At 42.5% G+C, this 20,695-nt stretch overlaps 1 protein-coding gene across 1 annotated transcript; it reads right to left on the bottom strand.

The window, feature by feature from the left end:
• Positions 1–398: 398 nt before the first annotated feature.
• Positions 399–1,901, bottom strand: USP27X (ubiquitin specific peptidase 27 X-linked; the record flags this gene model as incomplete). The annotated part of the gene is made up of 1 exon (XM_079727178.1): positions 399–1,901. One exon carries the CDS (start codon positions 1,899–1,901, stop codon positions 585–587), a length of 1,317 nt encoding a protein of 438 aa, XP_079583304.1. The 3' UTR covers positions 399–584.
• Positions 1,902–20,695: the final 18,794 nt, after the last annotated feature.

Raw genomic sequence — 20,695 nt, 5'->3', positions numbered from 1 at the left:
GGGCTTTTCTTTGTTTAATACTGCATTTAATAGCACAAAAAATCACGAATACAAAGAAACTGGCAAAGGTGTTTGTCAATGAGATATCCCTGCCTCCTCCACTTTTCCGCTTTCAAACCCATATATGTAATGGGCTACATTTGTATGAACTTTTCCTTTTTCCCCCCAGACATATAACTGTTATGTGATTGGTCAGTTGAAGCTGAAACACCCATGGAGAAAGATGTTTTACGGTTACAAGGGCACACACCCCCCCACACCACCCCCCTCCCACCCCACACTTTCCCACACAATCTTTTGGAGGAATATAGGATATGTACCAGTGTCAGGATTTCCCTGCTCCTGCCTTCCCCACCCAGAGCATCCTGCCATTTAATCTTCCTTTAAATGACTGCTTAGACTAGAGCCTCTTCTCCTGCCCCTTCTATTTCTCTTCCAATCAGGACATTTTAGACACTGGGAACTGTTCAATTCTTACTCTGTCAGGCCCGTGGGCCATGCAAGTAGGTCCTTTAAATCTCAATGCCAGTTGTAGTATGGGTGCTGTCATCTTCCATTACAGGTAGGTAGGTCTGTGTGTCACTTCAGTAGGCTTGTGTATTCACTTCTTTCACTTTTTCTGACTCATGTTCCAGGACCTGTTTGTGATAGAACAGTAAATACCCTTCACTGTCCAGAACGTCCTTAATACTGGCCTTGGTGATGACGGCATCATCACACTTGAACCACTGGTCCTTGTGGTGCCGGATGAAGCTGGTGTAGTGGCCACTCTCCAAGGTTCCTTGGTGATTAACCACAGCAAACAAGGAATACTTATTCTCGTCGTTTCCACTATTGGTTGGCAGCTGCAACTGTCCATTCATCCTGCTCTCTTTACTCGAGGCCATGAACGGTGTCATATCCAGCTCCAGAGGAAAGGATATGTATGTAGTGATCTTGCGCCTCTGTTTGGCTGAGTGTTCAAACCGTTTGAAATGAAAACAGGCAACGACAGGTAATTTATTCATTGTGAGCTGTTTGGTAGATTCCTGGTAGCTTTGGCAACTACCGCACTTGATTTTGGCACTGCTTCCTAAGTGCTCTGGCCTCGTAAACCTTCGCAGGCAGTCCGTGAGGGTGGTGATTCCTGGTATGTGGCTTTCCCCATTCACACTGCTCTCCCTCCCTGGACTCATAGGCCAGAAGGAGGTGCAAGAGCCAGGCAAGTCCAAACTGATGTCCCAGCATGGGTCTATCGTGGTGGAGACACCATGGCAGGCTTGACAGGTAACATCAGATTGCAGGCCACCTGTGAAGATTTGGTCAATGATGCAGTTACAGTGGTTGGGATTGTTGGCTGCCTTCCCGGCATCATCACCTTTGCAGTGCCTGTGCAGGACATCTAATGCTGCGATGAGGAACTCATGGGCATCCTGTTGCCTGTACCCTGCTAAATGCCGTGCGTGTATCCACACCAGGTGCAGTAATTTATAGGGAACGTGAGGAGATGGATTTCCAGAATACAACTCCCGAAAAAGCGAAGACATCTCACAGACCAGACACAACTCGGGACTTGGCATTTCACATCTGTGCCTGTCGGAGAGGAAGAAATCTCTCAGGATCGGAGTGTGGGTAAGGGCCTGGACGATGCAGTTCATAAAGCACGTGTTGCCAAGATTGATTAGTCCTCTTAAACCGATGGTAAAGCTAGAGGTAATTCTTCTTCTCCTTGGGTTGTGGCCCAGCAGTTCTAACTCGGGTTTGGTTGTCTCCCAGGTTGGATATTTCTCACTGAGGCCTGGCATTGAACACTGCTGGTGAGAAACCTCGGTTGAGGTGGAAGCTTGTAATTTCAAAGCTTCCCCTTGCTCTTCTTTGGCAATTTGCTCAATGTCTTTGTCATATACATAATCCTTACACATAAAGCAGTATATACCTCCGTAATAAAGGTCTACAGCTAAGTTGTGTTGTTTTGTCTCGGCGTGCTCATGAATGTGTTTCTCTGTGAAGCAGCCAAAGAAGACACAGGAAAGGCAAGAGTGAAGTCTGTTCAAATGGGTGCCGCACACATGGCAGATGCACGACTTTGCCTTGCTTTTCCTGGTCTCTGGGGTTCCACACCAGACGAAGCACTGGTAGATCACCCGCAGTTCCTGCCTCCAGTTCTCTCCCACCTTAAAGCTGTTCACGTGGGAACAGCCTGGTGGACCCACAGCGAAATCCACATCCAGGCATCCACCCCCAGGGCCGCGCCGGGGCCGGGGCCGGGGCGGGGGCCGTGGCCTAGGCTGCGGCGGGGTACGGAGCCGGGTCTGCGGTCGCGGCCGGGGTCGGCGGCGGGGGGCACGGCTGCGCCGCGGGGAGGGATCGGGGGGCCGCGGGGGGTCGGAGGGAAGGGTGGGGAGAGGAACCTCGTCGCTGCCGCCGCCACCGCCGCTCCTCGCCGGGTTCTCATCCTCTGGCTCCCGCTTCGGCTCCCCCTTCGGCCCCTGCTCCGCCTCCCGTGCCGGCTCGGGTTCGGGTTCGGGCTCCAGCTTGAGCTCTAATCGTTGGCCCGGACCCTCCGCCGTCTCCACCTTCCCGGCAGCGTCCACCTTCCCTGCCGTCTCCACCTTCCCGGTGGCGTCCACCTTCCCGGCCGCCTCCACCTTCCCCGCCGCCTCCACCTTCCCCTCCACCGTCGCCTCCGCCTCCACCTTCCTCTCCGCCTTCTCCGCCGTCTCCGCCGTCTCCGCCTCCTCTGCTCCTCCGCCTCCACTGGCGGCGGCTCCTCCCCCTGCTCGCAGGGCTCAAGCGGCCACTGGGCGTGGCGGCGCGGGGGCCACGCAGACCTGGGGTGTCCCCCGCCCGGCCTGAGGGAGCGCGGTGGCTGTGGCAGCTGGACCCAAAAGGGACTTTCACTGAAGGAGGCGGCGGCGGAAGCAGGCGACGCCCCCGGGAATCCTCCCGCCGTAGCCCTCTAGCGGAGGCCGCTCTGCAGCCAGGCCCCGTTTCCTTTAATTCAATATTTCCCAAACTTGCTTGTTCACGAGAATCACGTGGGGAGCGTGTTAAAATTACAGATTCCTTGGCTCCACCCGCAGCCCCACTGAATCAGAGTCTCGAAGGGACGTGCTCCGGAACCTGTATCTTTAACTAGGGCCCGAGAGGATTCTTATGATCAGGCAAGTTTGGGAAACACAGCTCTAATTCATTGAGGCTGGCGGGAAGGGGGGCGGGGACCGCGCAGTCTCTTTAAGGCGCTTCCAGTTCTCGGCTCCAATCGCTGCTCTGACCCCCTTCATCGTCTCCTCCCCTCTCCTCGTCCTTCCCTTCATCCATGTATCCTCCCCCAGCCCTGCGGGGCCAGGGACGGAAGGGTAGCCAAGTCCAGAAACGCCCCTGGGGCTGGGCAATGGCCCCCCAGAGGCCGGGTCCTGAGGAGCTCTGGCAGAAGCTGTGATAGGCCATCATCTTTGAGACTGAGCGTGTCCCCATCCCTGTCCCAGGCTCCCCGCCCACCCCAGGTTCTGCTCTGCCCCATAAGGATGAAGCCCCAGCTCCATTCTGGGACAGGCCTGGACCCCAGATGCAGGGGGGTAGAGCTCCCAAGGCCACCGGGCCCGAAGAGGCATGTCCCACGCCCATCTTATCGGTGCCCTGCACAGTCTGTGCCTGCTCCTCGCCTCCTCTTCACCTTTTCCTCGGGCTCCCAAGGCCAAGGGTGGGCTGAGGCTTTGGCAGCCGGCCTTTTGGCCCAGCAGACGCTGAGCCGCCCCGGGAGCAGTGGGAGGAACAAGGCACAACAAGGCCATGCCTGCTGCTGGCATCTCCCCTACAGCTGAGAGAGGGGCCTGAACTACAGGACACTGTCCCAAGACCCTCAAGCCCTAGCAGAGACCCGGGTCGGGCAGCAGGTGGGAGGGGCGGGAAAGCAGCTTCCATCCGTGGAGCTACCGGTGAGGGGAGTGGGCGGCCACGCGTCTGGGAGGCGCTGCTGCGCTGAGAGCTGCTGGCGGTGGGCAGCAGCACCAAGGGGCCCACGAAGACTGAGCCCAGAACAAGCAGCTTAGGTCTTGGGCAGCTGGGGGATGTTGGGAAGCGACCGCAGGTGCTGGTCCCGGGGAGTGCAGCCCAGGGCAGGCGTCAGCACCAGGCTCAGGAGAAGCAGATAGCCTGTGCTCGAGAGTCAGGGAGACTGTGTTCCAGGAAGAGTCTGGCCCCTGAGTCCTGGTGAAAGCTGGCCTTGGCCCAGTACACACTGCACTGCCCGGCCCGTGGGGCTGTGCTGCCTGATTACATTGTGGCAGAGTTCTCTCTGGTTAGCGGGGGATATCACCCCTCCACCTGGCCCCTTCCTCCAGGTAGGGGGATGTGCCTAAGCCTCCTGGGGTCAGCAGCAGGAGGTGGTTGTCAGGAATCAGGAGCCCCTAAGGAGGATAGGATGCTGGTTCCCATACACCTGAGGTCCCCAGAGCTGCCCTGGTGCCTTCCCTTTCAGCATCCTTCCAATATATGCCTGCCCTTTTTGGCCTGCAACAAGATGAACTGCAACTAGAGCACCCACTGAAGGAATCCTGCTCCTGCAAGGGTGGGGGTGGGGAAGCACAGGAGATACTCTCATCCCACCTCCACAGAGTAACAGACATGAAAGAGACCTAAAGATCTCAGTGCACCCAAGGCTATCTGCCACTGAAGACTAACCATGGCAACCTGACTGCTTTACAGATCATCTTCCTGCAGAAGCCCCCACGTCCAGCATGTTCTGGAATGGAAGGGGGCGGCTCTGCCATCATTCACTCACTAGACAAATGTCTATCCAGCGCCAACCCAGACCAGGTGTTGTACTAGGAGCTGTACCAAACACACTTGCTCCAGGGCCAGAATCAGGGCTGGGTTCCCCAAAAGGTAGACTGAGGAAGTGTCTAGGTCACCAGCAGAGAAGAGACACCAAAAACAAAAGAATCAAGAAAAAAATATCAGAAACAGTTTGACATTCAATTTTTTTTAAACAGTCCTCATGGGAACAGTCAGAATTTTATTGTACTTCCTTACATTCCTTTCCTGATTGCATGTTGCTTTTGCTCTGAATCACATGCGGGGGCGGGTGGGGGGGTCAGCATAATCCTTTCGATGCTTCGTGCTTGTGTGGGTCTGGATTCAGTCCTGGGCGAATGCCACCATCTCTGCCTCACAAAGACCTGACTGAAGGCTAGCCAGAGGGACTGACCTAAGAAGAGACCCCCTCCTCATTACAGCTGCCATGCCTAGGGTTGAATACAACTCTGGCCACAAGGTGGCAAAAGAGTATATGATGCTCCCTCTGATATTTGTTTTGTATGTTTATATAAAACTTGGTTTATATCAAAATGCTCTCTAAAATATTTTTTAATGTTGTGCTCCTTCACGCACATTTAGGTTGACATCTCAAATTTTGCATCCAAAATGTCAAGCTTCAAATAATGTGATTTCTGACAGATATTAACATTCACAAACAAAACGTCACAGTTTTACGTGAAAGCAGTGAAACCTAAATACGTTAGTGATTTGAGAGCCACCGTCATGTTTTAAAAATTCATAACCGAGCTCTTCTTTGATAGTTAGGAGGTGTACATTTTCCCTTTTCTCCCTGTATTCTCAATTCCATTTTATTCTTCTAATAGAATTTTATCTTTATAATATATATTTTTGCACTTGAAATGATTTTATTGATTATCCTATCGTATTTCCCTGCAGCAAAAATATGTGTATATTCTGCTATTTAAATGCTTTTTAAATGTTCCTGTGATCCTAAAGTTCTAAGTGTTGTTCAAAATTTACTTTTGCTCAAGTTATCATGACAATTAGTATTGGAATATGATAGATCAAAAAAATTGTAAACATATTACAAAAATTGTAAACATATTACAAATTTTGATGGGTAATTATTAAACATAAAAACAAAAATTTACTAAAGATAGATAAGTCTTTTTTTTAAAAAAAGGTTGGTGTATCCATAGATAAATATTGCTTATTTTTAGAGTGAGGCAGGATTCAGCATCAATTCTCTTCCTACTTTTTTTTGGTTAAATGTTAGCACACAGCAACCTCTTTTATATAAATAAGTAAATGGGAATGGACATTTTGTTTTAGCAGTATCACTCAAGTATTTGAACTCCTTTGAAGATATATGGGGGGAAATTACACAATGATTTACCTTCAAAATTATTTTTCATGATTAGCCAGCTGACAGCTCCATTGGGTTCGCTTTCAATTTTACTGGAAGCCATCTGAATTGCAAAAGGATTTGATACCAATATATTCATTTGTTAGAGCAGTTTGTTTCTTCACCATCGGCAGCAGTGTTTGGAACTGTCTCTCTGGTTCCCTGAGGATTTTTTCAAAGATATGCTTTTCTTTTGTAAAGTGCAAAAAGGACTATGGTGAAAAGGGAGATGGAAAAAGGGATCCAGCTTGATTCTTCCACTGCTAGTGTGTTCTCTGGCAGATCAATTTTAGGAAATATGAAAATGAAATTTGAGGATGTAGAAATCGATCCCCTTAAAACTGTAAGTGCTTATTTACCCCTTGGAAAGTCCTATAGCCCCAGGGTAATACACACTCCACTTTTAAGGTTGCTGGTTTATATTTGTTATTATAAAATAATATATACATTGTATATATTATTATATATATAGCAATATATACATTGTATATATATAGTAATATATACAATATTTGTGGTTTTTAAAAGGGGGATAAAAGAAGGCATAACATGAAAAGTTAAAGCCCCTCTCTCCCCTGCCAATCAAACCAGTTCTATTCCCCTGAAATAACCACTTATTAACAGTTTGTCATGTATCCTTTGGGAAATTTTCTATGCAAATACAAGCATGTTTTATACATTTATCCTTTTTATGAAAAATAAATGAGACTGTAATATACGTATGGATCAGCAACTTAGCACTATATGCTGGACATTAGGCAGCACTCTCTAAGTTGATCTACACAACCAAGGCAATGCCAATAAAAATTCCAATGAGTTTTTTGGAGGAGAATTTTACAAAATTCATATGGAAGAATAAAAGCCATTTCCCCCTTCTTCATTTCTCCTTCTTCCTCCTGGAAATGAGAATTTAATGGCTATAGCTGAGTAGCCATCTTGCAACCAAAAAACTGATTACCTCAGGACCTAATCTTACATGAGAAAAAAATGCCAAATGTTACCAACTCTAAAAGGTACATCTCTTCATGCTTCAACATCTCTGAAATCTTTGAATGACAGCTTGTGGATTATATTTGCCAGCATTTTTTCCTCTTTCTTGGTACATCAAATAATGACGTGTCCTAGAATCAATATAACACTTGAAGGGCTTCCCTGGTGGCGCAGTGGTTGAGAGTCCGCCTGCCGAGGCAGGGGACACGGGTTCGTGCCCCGGTCCGGGAAGATCCCACATGCCACGGAGCGGCTGGGCCTGTGAGCCATGGCCACTGAGCCTGCGAGTCTGGAGCCTGTGCTCCGCAACGGGAGAGGCCACAGCAGTGAGAGGCCCATGTACCGCAAAAAAAAAAAAAAAAAAAAAAAAAAAATATATATATATATATATATATATATGTATATAAAACACTTGAAACATCATCCTATTTAAGCCTTTGTTATTTGGATCCCTGTTATGCGTAGCTGAATACATTTCCCAAGTGACAGCAGGCTTTCCACTTCACTCTTAGTGAAGTCCCAAGTCCTTATCCTGTTCTGTAAAGCCCCGTAGAATCTGGCCTCAGTCTCTTAGACTTCACTTTCTATCAACTCAGCCTTGCCTCAAACAAACTATACGTACTGTTGTTCCTTGAATAAGCTAAGCTGGCTCCTGTTTCCAAGCCTGTGCCCTTATTGTTCACTCTGCTTGGAAAGCTCTAGCCCTAGAAATCCTCATGGCTTTCTCCCTCACTTCTTCAGATCACTGCTTAACTATCACCTTATCTCAGAGCCCTTCCTTGGCCTCTATATAAAATGACACCCCATCCCTGCCTTATTTTTCTTCAAAACACTATTACCACATGATGTATTAAATATTACACACACACACACACACACACAATTACTATAATGTAAACTCCATGAGAGTAAGATGCTCACTATTCTATTCCCAATGCCTCTTTGGCACTTAAAACATATGTAAATACATGTGAAATAAACAAATTAATGCTTTTCATCATGAGTGAAGTCAACCATATTTTCAGGTTTATTGATTATTTTGTATTACCTTTTTTTGTGTGAAATGCTTGTTTACATCCTTTGCCTAGTTTTCTTTTGGCTTCTTAGTAACCCTAATAATAAGTAAAACTTACATGGTGCTTGAAGTATACCAAGAGTCATTCTACTAAATTGCTTAACCCTCACTACAATATTAAGAAGTAGGTGTTGTTAAAATCCCCATTTTACAGATGAGGAAACTGAGTCATAGAGAGATTGAATGAAACCCAAGGTGACACAGCTAGTAAATGATGTACCTGGGATTCAAACCCAGCAGTTGGAATCTAGAGTTTAGATTACTAGGTATTAGTCCTTTGGCTGTCATATGTTTATTTTCCCAATTATCATTTAACTATTGTATTTTTTTTCATTTTTTCACCATATGGTGTTTAATATTATTATGTAGTCAAGATTCACAAACTTTATGGATTCTGGATTTTTAGTTTCTCAGGTTTTTTGTTGTTGTTTTGTTTTGTTTTTCTGAGTATAAACATGTAGAGCAAGTGCAAGGTCCTGAGACAAAAAGCTTGATGATTTTAAGAAATGAAAATATGGCCAGATTGGCTTGAATTTGGAAGATGGAGAGTGGTATAAGATGATGAGTATAGAGATGTAGGCAGGAACAAGATCACCTGCAGCCTCATAGACCATTGTATAGGATTTGAATATTATCCCAATTATGATGGGAATCATTGGGGGGGGTTAGCAAGGGAATGACATGATATAATTTATGATTTACATACAATAATTATAATCAAATAATAGTAAAAGTAACTAACATTTATTGTTTCTGATACTCCAGGCACCCCTATTTAATAAGTACTTTACTAAGTTACTTAAACTTCATAACACCCTGATGAGGTAGGTCCCAATATTATTCTCACTGTACAAATGAAACCAAGGCACAAAAACAATAAGTACCTTGAATTTGCTCATGCTTACTCTCTGCTTCTATACCTGTTCCCATTCAGAATATATCTACTATCAACAATAAGATATCTGACACCTACTTTTTCCAGGCCCCTGACATCCCGCTAGTGGTCCGCAAGTCTTCACTGGGCTACAGAAAGGGAAAAAGGCAAGTTCACTCAGCACTAAGGCCCTCAGGTCTGGGAGCTGGTCAGCTGGGCTCTTCCCATCCCATTTGGGCCATGCCAAGCTGCCCTAAGTTCAGGAATAGCCAGCCTCCTGGCCTGGTCATAATGACCAAGGTAGCCAGCTCAGCAGCCCTGCTCATCATTGTAGCAGGACAGGGCCTTGCACCCTGCATCCCCAGAGCCATACCAGCAACCAGGGAACTAAGTGATGGGCTCATCAGGATCCACCACAAGCTTCCGGGAGATGCAAGCCCTACAAAAAGAAGCAGCAGGCCTAGTGGTGTGGAAGGGGGCAGAGAATGGAAGTTAAGGCCTTCTTCAAGCACACATCGAGCCCTGGGTAACCTCACCCATGTGATTCCAATGGCCCAGGCCTTTTGTTGGCTGAAAGAAAGGAAAGGCTCATAGAGAGAGCAAAGTCAGGCTTGTGAGGGATGACAGCAAAGATGTAGGTTATATACTGCATCATATGCTGACCAGCCATTTTCCCAGTTTTCACCACACATTGCTTCCAGTAGTCTGTTTCTTAGCTTCCCTCAGTCTTCAGCAACTCTGACTATACCTCTTCAGACTGCTGCCCCATTTGACTTATATGTTTTTTCTTTCTTTTTTTGTATTGAGTTATAGTTGATTTATAATGTTGTGTTAGTTTCAGGCATACAGCAAAGTGATTCAGTTATACATATATATAATATATTATTTTCTCAGTTTCTTTTCCATTATAGGTTATTACGAGGCATTGCGTATAGTTCCTTGTGCTGTACAGTAGGTCCTTGTTATTTATCTATTTTATATATAGTAGTTTGTATGAGTTTGTATCTACTATCCCAAACTCCTAATTTATCCCTCCCCCTGCCCTTTCCTCTCTGGTAACCATAAATTTGGTTTCTATGTCTGTGAATCTATTTCTGCTTTGTAAATCAGTTCATTTGTATCATGTTTTTTAGGTTCCACATATAAGTGATATGGTATTTGTCTTTCTCTGTCTGACTTACTTCACCTGGTATGATAATCTCTAGGCCCATCTGTGTTGCTGCAATGACATACTTTTGATTCCTTACCTCTCTGCTTCATAACATGGGCTCTGAACAGCCTCCTGCATGCTGGTGCACACCTGGCCAACCACTTATCTTACCTCTGCCTTTTAGAAAAACACTGGAATCCCAAAATCTGTTTCCAGTGCTGGAGGTTGGCCCTGTGGAATATAGCATGGCCCTGGGTCTGAGTTTAGACAGAGGCACAATGAAGAACATATTCTCCCATTTTATTCACCAAAGTGTGGAGTCTGACTTCCTGTGCTTGTTCTAAATGTCTCTTTCAAGTTCAAAGGGTGGGAAGGGTAGATCTTGTAGTATTGTACCAAAACTGGTACTTAAAAATCTTAATCACACTTTCTCTTCTTTTTTAAAACCTTATTCCTATTTTTTAAATTCTTATTTATTTCATTTATTTTTATTGAAATATATTTGACATACCACATTGTGTCAATTTGAGGTATACAATGTGTTGATCTGATGCATTTATATATTGTAATAGGATTGCCATTGTAGAGATAGTTAGCACCTCTATCGCATCACATAATTATCATTTCTTTCTTGTGGTTGGAATAATTAAGATCTAGTCTCTTAGCAAGTTTGATGACTATAATACAATATCATTGTCTATATTCACTACACTGTGCATTAGATCACCAAGATCTATTTATATCTACTAGTTGCAAGTAAGTATTGTTCCTTTTTAAAACCACAAAAAGCAATACAGACAAAATTATATAATCTCAACAGAGGGGAGTTTAGCAATGTCTAGCAAGATTACGTATGCACTCACCATTTGACTCAGTAGTCCCACTTCTAGGAATCTAAACCAAACATACACCAGCAAAAGTATAATGATACATACACAAGGCAACACTATGCACAAAGTGCAACACTATGCACAAAGTGCAAAATGACATATGCACAGGGCAACACTATGTGAAATAACAAAAGACTGGGAGAAAACGAACGTCCACCACTAGGGAACCAGTTGAATAAATTATAGTGGAGCCATAAAATGGAAAGCTGTGAAAAAATTTTAATAAAATGAAATGGAATACTATGGAATGAGATAGATTTCTATATAATATTTAGGAGTAATATTTGGGATATATTGTTACATGGAAAAAGCAAAGTATAGAATATTATATATACAGTAGTATGTTGGCTTTTGTGTAAGAAAGATGAGGAAATACAAATATTTACAGAAACATTATGAACTTATGATTTATTTATTTTTCTCTTTCTAAAAATAAATATTTCCTAGCTCTGTCCACTGAAAAGATATAGCAGCAATGACAACCTACTAACAGTGTGTATATTTAATGCCTAGATTGTGGTCTCTAAATCTCATTTCCTACCAAAAGGAATCAATCTTCCTTGAAGAAATAATTGTTTATAGGTATTTAACAGGAAATGTACAAAATGATCCTGGGACATCTTTTTTTGTCAAAGAGCAAGGAAGATATCAAAGACTAAAGTAGTCATGTCAAAAGAACACAGGATCCAAGATGAAGGGGAGTTCCCATTTGCCTATATTGGACAACTAGAGCATAAAAAAATCTGCAGTTAATCAACCATCAAATGTATAAAATATGAGTTCATAATGACATTAAAAAACATTGGTGGGACTTCCCTGATGGTGCAGTGGTTAAGAATCCACCTGCCAATGCAGGGGACACGGGTTCAATCCCTGGTCCGGGAGGATCCCACATGCCACGGAGCAACTAGCCCATGCACCACAATTACTGAGCCTGCGCTCTAGAGACCACGAGCCACAACTACTGAGCCCACATGCTGCAACTACTGAAGCCCGCGTGCCTAGAGCCCGTGCTCTGCAACAAGAGAAGCCGCTACAATGAGAAGCCAGCTCACTGCAACAAAGGGTAGCCCCCACTCGCCGCAACTAGAGGAATCTCACACACAGCAATGAAGACCCAATGCAGCCAAAAATAAATTTAAAAAACCAAAAAACAACAACAAAAAAAACATTGGTCACCCCTGGGTGATGCTAGGGCACCAAATTATTGTTTCAAAAATTAATAAAGATAAAAATTAAGAGCTTACCCACCTTTCCCATAGTTAATTATATTCTTCTTTATGCAATAATTCCAGATAGCAAATGCAGAAGGAATGATAGAATTACTATATCACTATTTATAATCCCTAGTGAAATAATAAATCTAGGCCATGGTTTCTCATCCCCAGCACTATTGACATTTGGGGCCAGATAATTCCTTATTTGGGGACTATCTATGCATTGTAGGATTTTTAGCAGCATCTCTGGTCCCTACTCCCTAGATGCTATTAGTACCACACACACACACCCAGTTGTGACAATCAACAATGTCTTCAGATATCGTTAAATGTCCCCTGGGGGACAAAATCATCTCTGGTTGAGAACCACTAATCTAGGGCAATGATCATGAATGGATTAAAAAAAAGATTAGGCAAATGATGATGGAGAACTTTACAATGGAGGGATCAGGTTGATACCACATGAACTCACTGATCAATTTTAGCATCACTAAGAGTGGGACAGCTAGATATTATGTGTCTTCTGATGTGATGCAGTAGGAATCATACAGCATCACCTATTATATATTGATGCCAAAAATTAAAAAAATCTGAACATAAATCTAATCATGTATCTAGCTCTAATTCCCAGTTGATGGTGAATATGGGAAATAGAAGAACAAGTTCAGTGTCACCACTAAGAAACAATCAGCAAAATCCAGAATGTGGAATTTTTAATAGGAAAAATGACCCATTTTTAAATGATAAATGGCATTTAAAAGAAGATGAGGAAAACAATAAATGTTTAAATAAAACAACAACAACTACAAGGTAAACTAATACTGTATGATTCCACTACATGACATCCTGGAAAAGGAAAAACTATGGAGACAGTAAAAAGGTCAGTGGTTGGGCTTCCCTGGTGGCACAGTGGTTGAGAGTCCGCCTGCCGATGTTGGGTACACGGGTTCGTGCCCCGGTCCGGGAGGATCCCACATGCCGCGGAGCAACTGGGCCCGTGAGCCATGGCCACTGAGCCTGCGCGTCTGGAGCCTGTGCTCCACAACGGGAGAGGCCACAACAGTGAGTGGCCCGCATACCGCAAAAAAAAAAAAAAAAAAAAAAAAAAAAAAAAAAAAGATCAGTGGTTGCCAGGGGTTAGGGAGCGGTAGGAATGAATAGGCTGAGCACAGAGGATTTTAGAGCACTGAAAATACTCTGTATGATACTATAATGGTGGATACATGTCATTATAAATTTATCCAAACCCAAAGTGTGTACAACACCAAGAATGAACCGTAATGTAAACTATGGACTCTGGGTGATCATGATGTGTCAATGTAAGTTCATCAATTATAACAGATGTACCACTCTGGTGGGGCTGTTGATAATGGGGGAGGTTATGCATATGTGAGGGACGGGGCTATATGGAAATTTTCTGTACCTTTCACTCAATTGTGCTGTAAACTTAAAACTGCTCTAAAAATTAAAGTCTATTTTTAATTGAAAAAAAAGAGAATGAGGAAAAGAAAGATGGGAGACTTACAAATTCTTTTCTAGCTTTATTGAGGTATAATTTGCAAATAAAAATTGTATATATTAAGGTGTACAATGTGATGTTTTGATATATGTATACATTGTGAAATGATTACCACAATGAAGCTAATCAACATATTCATCACCTCACATAGTTACCTTTTTTTAATGGTGAAAACAGGTAAGATCTACTCTCTTAGCAAATTTCAAGTATACAGTACAGCATTATTAACTATGGTGACAATGCTGTACATTAGATCTCCAGAACTTATTCATCCTACATAGTTAAAACTTTGTACCCTTTGACTAACATGTCCCCATTTCCCCCACCCTCCAACCCCTGGAAACCACCCTTCTACTCTCAGCTATATGAGTTGGACGTTTTTAGATTCCACATATAAGTTACACCATGTAGTATTTGTCTTTCTCTGCCTAGCTTAGGAAATTTAAAGATTTTTTAAAGAGACTTAAGAGAGATAATGACCAAATGCAACATTACATTTGGTTTGGGTCCTATTTTGAAAAAAAATCAATTTTAAAACTATTTCTTGAAACAATCAGGAAAATTTGAATATGAATTAGTGTTTAATTACATTAAGGAATTATTGTTAATTAGTAAATTGTGCTAATGGCATTGTGGTTATGTAAAAAAACTATTTTCTCTTATAGATACACACTCACATTGAATGAGATAATATTATACCTAGGATTTGAGTTAAAAGACTGCAACAAACCTTGGGGTGTAGAAAATAAATAAAACATGATTGGCAAAACATTGAAAATTGTAGAAGCTGAGTAAAGGGGATTCATTCTACTAATTTCTCTACCTTTGTGTATGTTTAAATTTTTCCATAATAAAATGAAGTTTAAAAACAAACCGAGTGAGACTTCTGTTTCTAGAAAGATGTGGTAGGTGTACTTCTCCCTATTTCTCCTGCTAAGTACAGTTTAAAACCCTGGACACTGGTTATAAAATAAACATAAAAAGAGTCTGAAAAGTAGGCAGAAGAAGGCAGACTGGCTATAGAACTCAGAACCCAAGGAATGACAAAGCAGTGAGTTCCCTGAGGTTTTGTTCTGTTTTGTTTTGCTTCATATATCCTATACTGGGTGCTGGAGAAGCTGAAAACCTGGAAACATCAATGGGTATAGGAAAAAAAGAAAAGAAAAGGAGAGGAAATGAAAGGAAAAGAAAAGGAGAGGAAATGAAAGGAAAAGAAAAGACAAGGCAAAGAAAAAAAGCCTGCTCTCTCTAGGCAGAGGACCAGGAAAGGGGCAACCTTGCAAGACAGAAAAGTTTTAGATAATAACCACTCTACTCCAAGCAAATCCCAGAGAAAAAGTTGAGCCACCATCCATGCCAACAAAGGCCAAATGGAAAAGTTAAACTTCCACCCTTGGCAGGCTGTAATATGCTAGGATGGTGTCAGAGAAAGACAAGTTGGGAGCCTGAACGTTCACTCCTACTGGGCAGTAAAAAGGCCCCTTTGATGCAGTGTCAGTGGAGACTACATGGAAAGCCAGGACTTCATGCCCACCTGGTGATAACAAGGGGCCCCTCCTCTTCTCCCCACTGGAGTGCTATCAGAGGAGTCCCAGTAGAGAATCAGCACTTTTACCACCATCTAGCAGTAACTAGCATCCCTCCCCATTCCTGGTGCCAGTGGCAGTCATGAGAACTACAACAAGGCATTCTTGCTCCTCTCAGCCAGGGTGAGAGGGTATCAGCTGAGGCATAGGGGAGAGCCAGAACTCCCACCTTGCCAGGTATTATTGAGGAGACCCTCACCCCCAGGTGTCAATGGAGGCTAAATGAGGAACCTGGACTCCACTCCACCTGGCAGCAATGAAGTGGCATTCCCCTAACCCTGCCAGAGCAGTGTCAGAAGCATAATAAAAATAAGATATTTAAATGCTATCCACAGTCTCATAACATATTATCCAAACTGTCAAGATTTCAATCAAAAATCAGTCATCGGGCTTCTCTGGTGGCGCAGTGGTTGAGAGTCTGCCTGCTGATGCAGGGGACACGGGTTCGTGCCCCAGTCCGGGAAGATCCCACATGCCACAGAGTGGCTGGGCCCGTGAGCCATGGCTGCTGAGCCTGCGCGTCCGGAGCCTGTGCTCCACAATGGGAGAGGCCACAACAGTGAGAAGCCCGTGTACCACACACACAAAATATATATATATATATCAGTCATCATATCAAAAGCCAGGAAAATCTCTGCTTGATGAGAAATGACAACTAAAAGACACAAACAGTATGACATAGATGCTCATTAAGATGCTTCAATAAGCAATTACAAACATAATAGAAACAAATTTTTAAAAAGAAAGTCTCATCAAAGAAGTAGAATGTATAAAAAAGAACTAAATGGAATTTTTAAAACTAAAAAATGTAATAACTGAAATTTTAGAAATTAATAGATGGGCTCAGCAGCAGAATAGAAGAGACAGAGGAAAGAATTAGTGAACTTTCAGAGAACTAGAACAAAAAGTTTCACAATTTGTATGGAAACACAAAAGACCCCGAATAGCCAAAGTAATCTTGAGAAAGAAAAATGGAGCTGCAGGAATCAGGCTCCCTGACTTCAGACTATACTACAAAGCTACAGTAATCAAGACAATATGGTACTGGCACAAAAATAGAAATATAGATCAACAGAACAGGATAGAAAACCCAGAGATAAACCCACGCACATATGGTCACCTCATCTTTGATAAAGGAGGCAAGAATATACAATGGAGAAAAGACAGCCTCTTCAATAAGTGGTGCTGGGAAAACTGGACAGCTACATGTAAAAGTATGAAATTAGAACACTGCCTAACACCATACAGAAAAATAAACACAAAATGGATTAAAGACCTAAATGTAAGGCCAGACACCATCAAACTCTTAGAGGAAAACATAGGCAGAACACTCTATGACATAAATCACAGCAAGATCCTTTTTGACCCACCTCCTAGAGAAATGGAAATAAAAACAAAAATAAACAAATGGAAACTAATGAAACTTAAAAGCATTTGCACAGCAAAGGAAACCATAAACAAGACCAAAAGACAACCCTCAGAATGGGAGAAAATATTTGCAAATGAAGCAACTGACAAAGGTTTAATCTCCAAAACATACAAGCAACTCATGCACCTCCCTATCAAAAAAACAAACAACCCAATCCAAAAATGGGCAGAAGACCTAAATAGACATTTTTCCAAAGAAGATATACACATTGCCAACAAACACATGAAAGAATGCTCAACATCATTAATCATTAGAGAAATGCAAATCAAAACTACAATGAGATATCATCTCGCACCGGTCAGAATGGCCATCATCAAAAAATCTATAAACGATAAATGCTGGAGAGGGTGTGGAGAAAAGGGAACACTCTTGCACTGTTGGTGGGAATGTGAATTGGTACAGCCACTATGGAGAACAGTATGGAGATTCCTTAAAAAACTACAAATAGAACTACCATATGACCCAGCAATCCCACTACTGGGCATATACCCTGAGAAAACCATAATTCAAAAAGAGTCATGTACCAAAATGTTCACTGCTGCTCTATTTACAATAGCCAGGAGATGGAAGCAACCTAAGTGTCCATCATCAGATGAATGGATAAAGAAGATGTGGCACATATATACAATGGAATCTTAGCCATAAAAAGGAACGAAACTGAGTTATTTGTAGTGAGTTGGATGGACCTAGAGACTGTCATACAGAGTGAAGTAAGTCAGAAAGAGAAAAACAAATACCATATGCTAACACATATATATGGAATCTAAAAAACAAAAAAGAAAGAAAATGGTCAGAAGAACCTAGGGGCAAGACGGGAATAAAGATGCAGACCTACTAGAGAAAGGACTTGAGGATACAGGGAGGGGGAAGGGTAAGCTAGGACAAAGTGAGAGAGTGGCATGGACATATATACACTACCAAACGTAAAAAAGATAGCTAGTGGGAAGCAGCCGCATAGCACAGGGAGATCAGCTCAGTGGTTTGTGACCACCTAGAGGGGTGGGATAGGGTGGGTGGGAGGGAGGGAGATGCAAGAGGGAAGAGATATGGGGACATATGTATATGTATAACGGATTCACTGTGTTATAATGCAGAAACTGACACGCCGTTGTAAAGCAATTATACTCTAATAAAGATGTTAAAAAAGTTAGTGAACTTGAAGATAGAACAACAGAAATTATCCGGTGTGAACAATGGAAAGAAAATAGACTGGGGGCAGGGAAGGATGGAATGAACAGACCCTAAGGAATGTGTGGGACTATAACAAAAGTTTGAACATCTGTGTCATCACAATTAGAAAAGGAGAGGAGGAAAAAGATAGAGCTGAAAAAGTATTCAAAGAAATAATGGCTGAAAAATTCCCAAAAGACGTAAACCAATAAGTTCAAGAAGCTGAACAAACTCCAAACTGTATACACATAAAGGAATCCATGCAGGGCTTCCCTGGTGGTGCAGTGGTTGAGAGTCCGCCTGCCAATGCAGGGGACATGGTTTCGTGCCCCGGTCCGGGAAGATCCCACATGCCACAGAGCGGGTGGGTCCGTGAGCCATGGCCGCTGAGCCTGCGTGTCTGGAGCCTGTGCTCCGCAACGGGAGAGGCCACAACAGTGAGAGGCCCGTGTACCGAAAAAAAAAAAAAATCCATGCCATGACCCATCATACTCAAACTTCTGAAAACAAAGGGCAAATAAAAAGGCAGCAAGAGAGATGATGCCTTGCCTTTAGGGGAAAAACAACTTGAATCACAGAGGATTTTTCATCAGAAACCATGGAGCTCAGAAGAAACAGATACAATATTTTTCCAGAGGTGAAGGAAAGGACTATCAATCAAGAACTCTATGCCCAGTGAAAATATCCTTCAGGAATGAAGGGGTAATCAAGTCATTCTCAGATAAAGGAAAACTAAGAGAATTTGCCACCAGCAAACCTACCCTGAAAGGATGGCTAAAAGAAGTTGTCTAAACAGAAAAGAAATTATAAAAGTGGGAATCTTGGAACATCAGGCGGGAGAAAAAGCATAATAGAAAGGGTAAAAATATGGATAAATACAACAGATTTTCCTTCTCCAATTGACTTTTCTAAATTATGTTTGATGGTTGAAGCAAAAATTGTAAATACTATCTGATGTGGTCTTCAATGTATGCCATGGAAATATATAAGACAATTATATTATAAATGAACTAGAATAAGGTTTCTACATTTCATCCAAACTGGGAAAATGTTGATACCTGTAGATTATGATAAGTTATGTATGTGTAATACCTAGAGAAAAAGCTCTCTCTTTCTAAATAGGTGGAGAGATGGACTGTGTTCATGGGTTGGAAGACAACATATAAAGATGTCAATTCTCCCTCAGATTTATGTACAGCATTATTTAATGCAATTCCTATGAAGGTCCCAGCAAGATTTTTTTTACAGATGTAGGGCAAGTTATTCTAAAACTTATATTAAAAGGCAAAGGAGGGGCTTCCCTGGTGGCGCAGTGGTTGAGAGTCCGCCTGCCGATGCAGGGGACACAGGTTCGTGCCCCGGTCCGGGAGGATCCTACATGCCGCAGAGCTGCTGGGCCCGTGAGCCATGGCCGCTGGGCTTGCATGTCCGGAGCCTGTGCTCCGCAACGGGAGAGGCCACAACAGTGAGAGGCCCGCGTACTGCAAAAAAAAAGGCAAAGGAACTAGAATAGCTAAAACAATATTGAAATAGAGGAATAAAGTTAGAGGAATCACAATGCCTGATTTTAAGATTTCCTATATGGTAATCAAGAATGTGTAGTATTGGCATGGAGATAGACATATCAATGGAAAAGAATAGAGATCAGTGGTAAAGAATCAATGATCAGTGGGATAGAATTGAGAACACGGAAATAGCCCCACACAAGAATGGCCAACTGATCTTTGACCAAGGTGCAAAAGCAAACCAATGGAGGATAGCCTTTTCAACAAATGGCGCTGGAGTAATTGGATGTCCATAGGCAAAAAAAAAAAAAAAAAAAAAAAAGAACCTCTACCTAGACTTCAAACCTTACACAAAAATTAACTCAAAATGAATCATAGATTTAAATGTAAAACTATAAAACTCTTAGAAGAAAACAAAGGAGAAAATCTTCAGGCCCTAGGGCTTGGTGAAGAATTCTTAGACATAACACCAAAAAGCATGATCCAGAAAATTTAAAAAATTGATAAATTATACTAAATCAAAATAAAAACTTTTGTAAAAGACTCTTAGGAAAATTAAAATATTAGTTACAGACTGGGAAAATTATTTTCAAAACGCTTATCTGACAAGGGGTTCATACCTAGACTATATAAAGAATCCTCAAAACTCAACAGTAAAAAAAAAATCCAATTAGAAAGCATACAAAAGACTTGAAGAGATAGCTCACTGAAGAGGATAAACAGATGTCAAATAAGCATATCAAGAAATGTTCAATATCATTAGCCATTAGGGAAATGCAAATTAAGACTATGATGAGATATCACCATATACCTATTAGAACAGCTAAAATTAAAAATAGTGACAATACCAATATTGGTAAAGATGCAGAGAAACTAGAGCTCTCATACATTGCTGGTGGGAATGTACAGTCACTCTGTAAAATAGTAGTTTCTTAAATGACTAAACTACCATATGACTCAGTAATCTTACTCCTAGGCATTTATGCCAGAGAAATGAAAACTTCCACCCACACAAAAATGTGTACTTGAATAGTCATAGCAGCTTTATTTGTAATAGCTTAATTTGGAAGCGACCAAACTGTCTTTTAATAGGTGAATGTTTAAACAAACTGTGGTATATCCACACT

This window comes from Hyperoodon ampullatus, assembly GCF_949752795.1.
Source record: "Hyperoodon ampullatus genome assembly, chromosome: X".
Classification (NCBI taxonomy): Eukaryota; Metazoa; Chordata; class Mammalia; order Artiodactyla; family Ziphiidae; genus Hyperoodon; species Hyperoodon ampullatus.
Note: the sequence above shows the minus strand (reverse complement) of the source record. Positions and strands in the feature narration are given on the sequence as shown.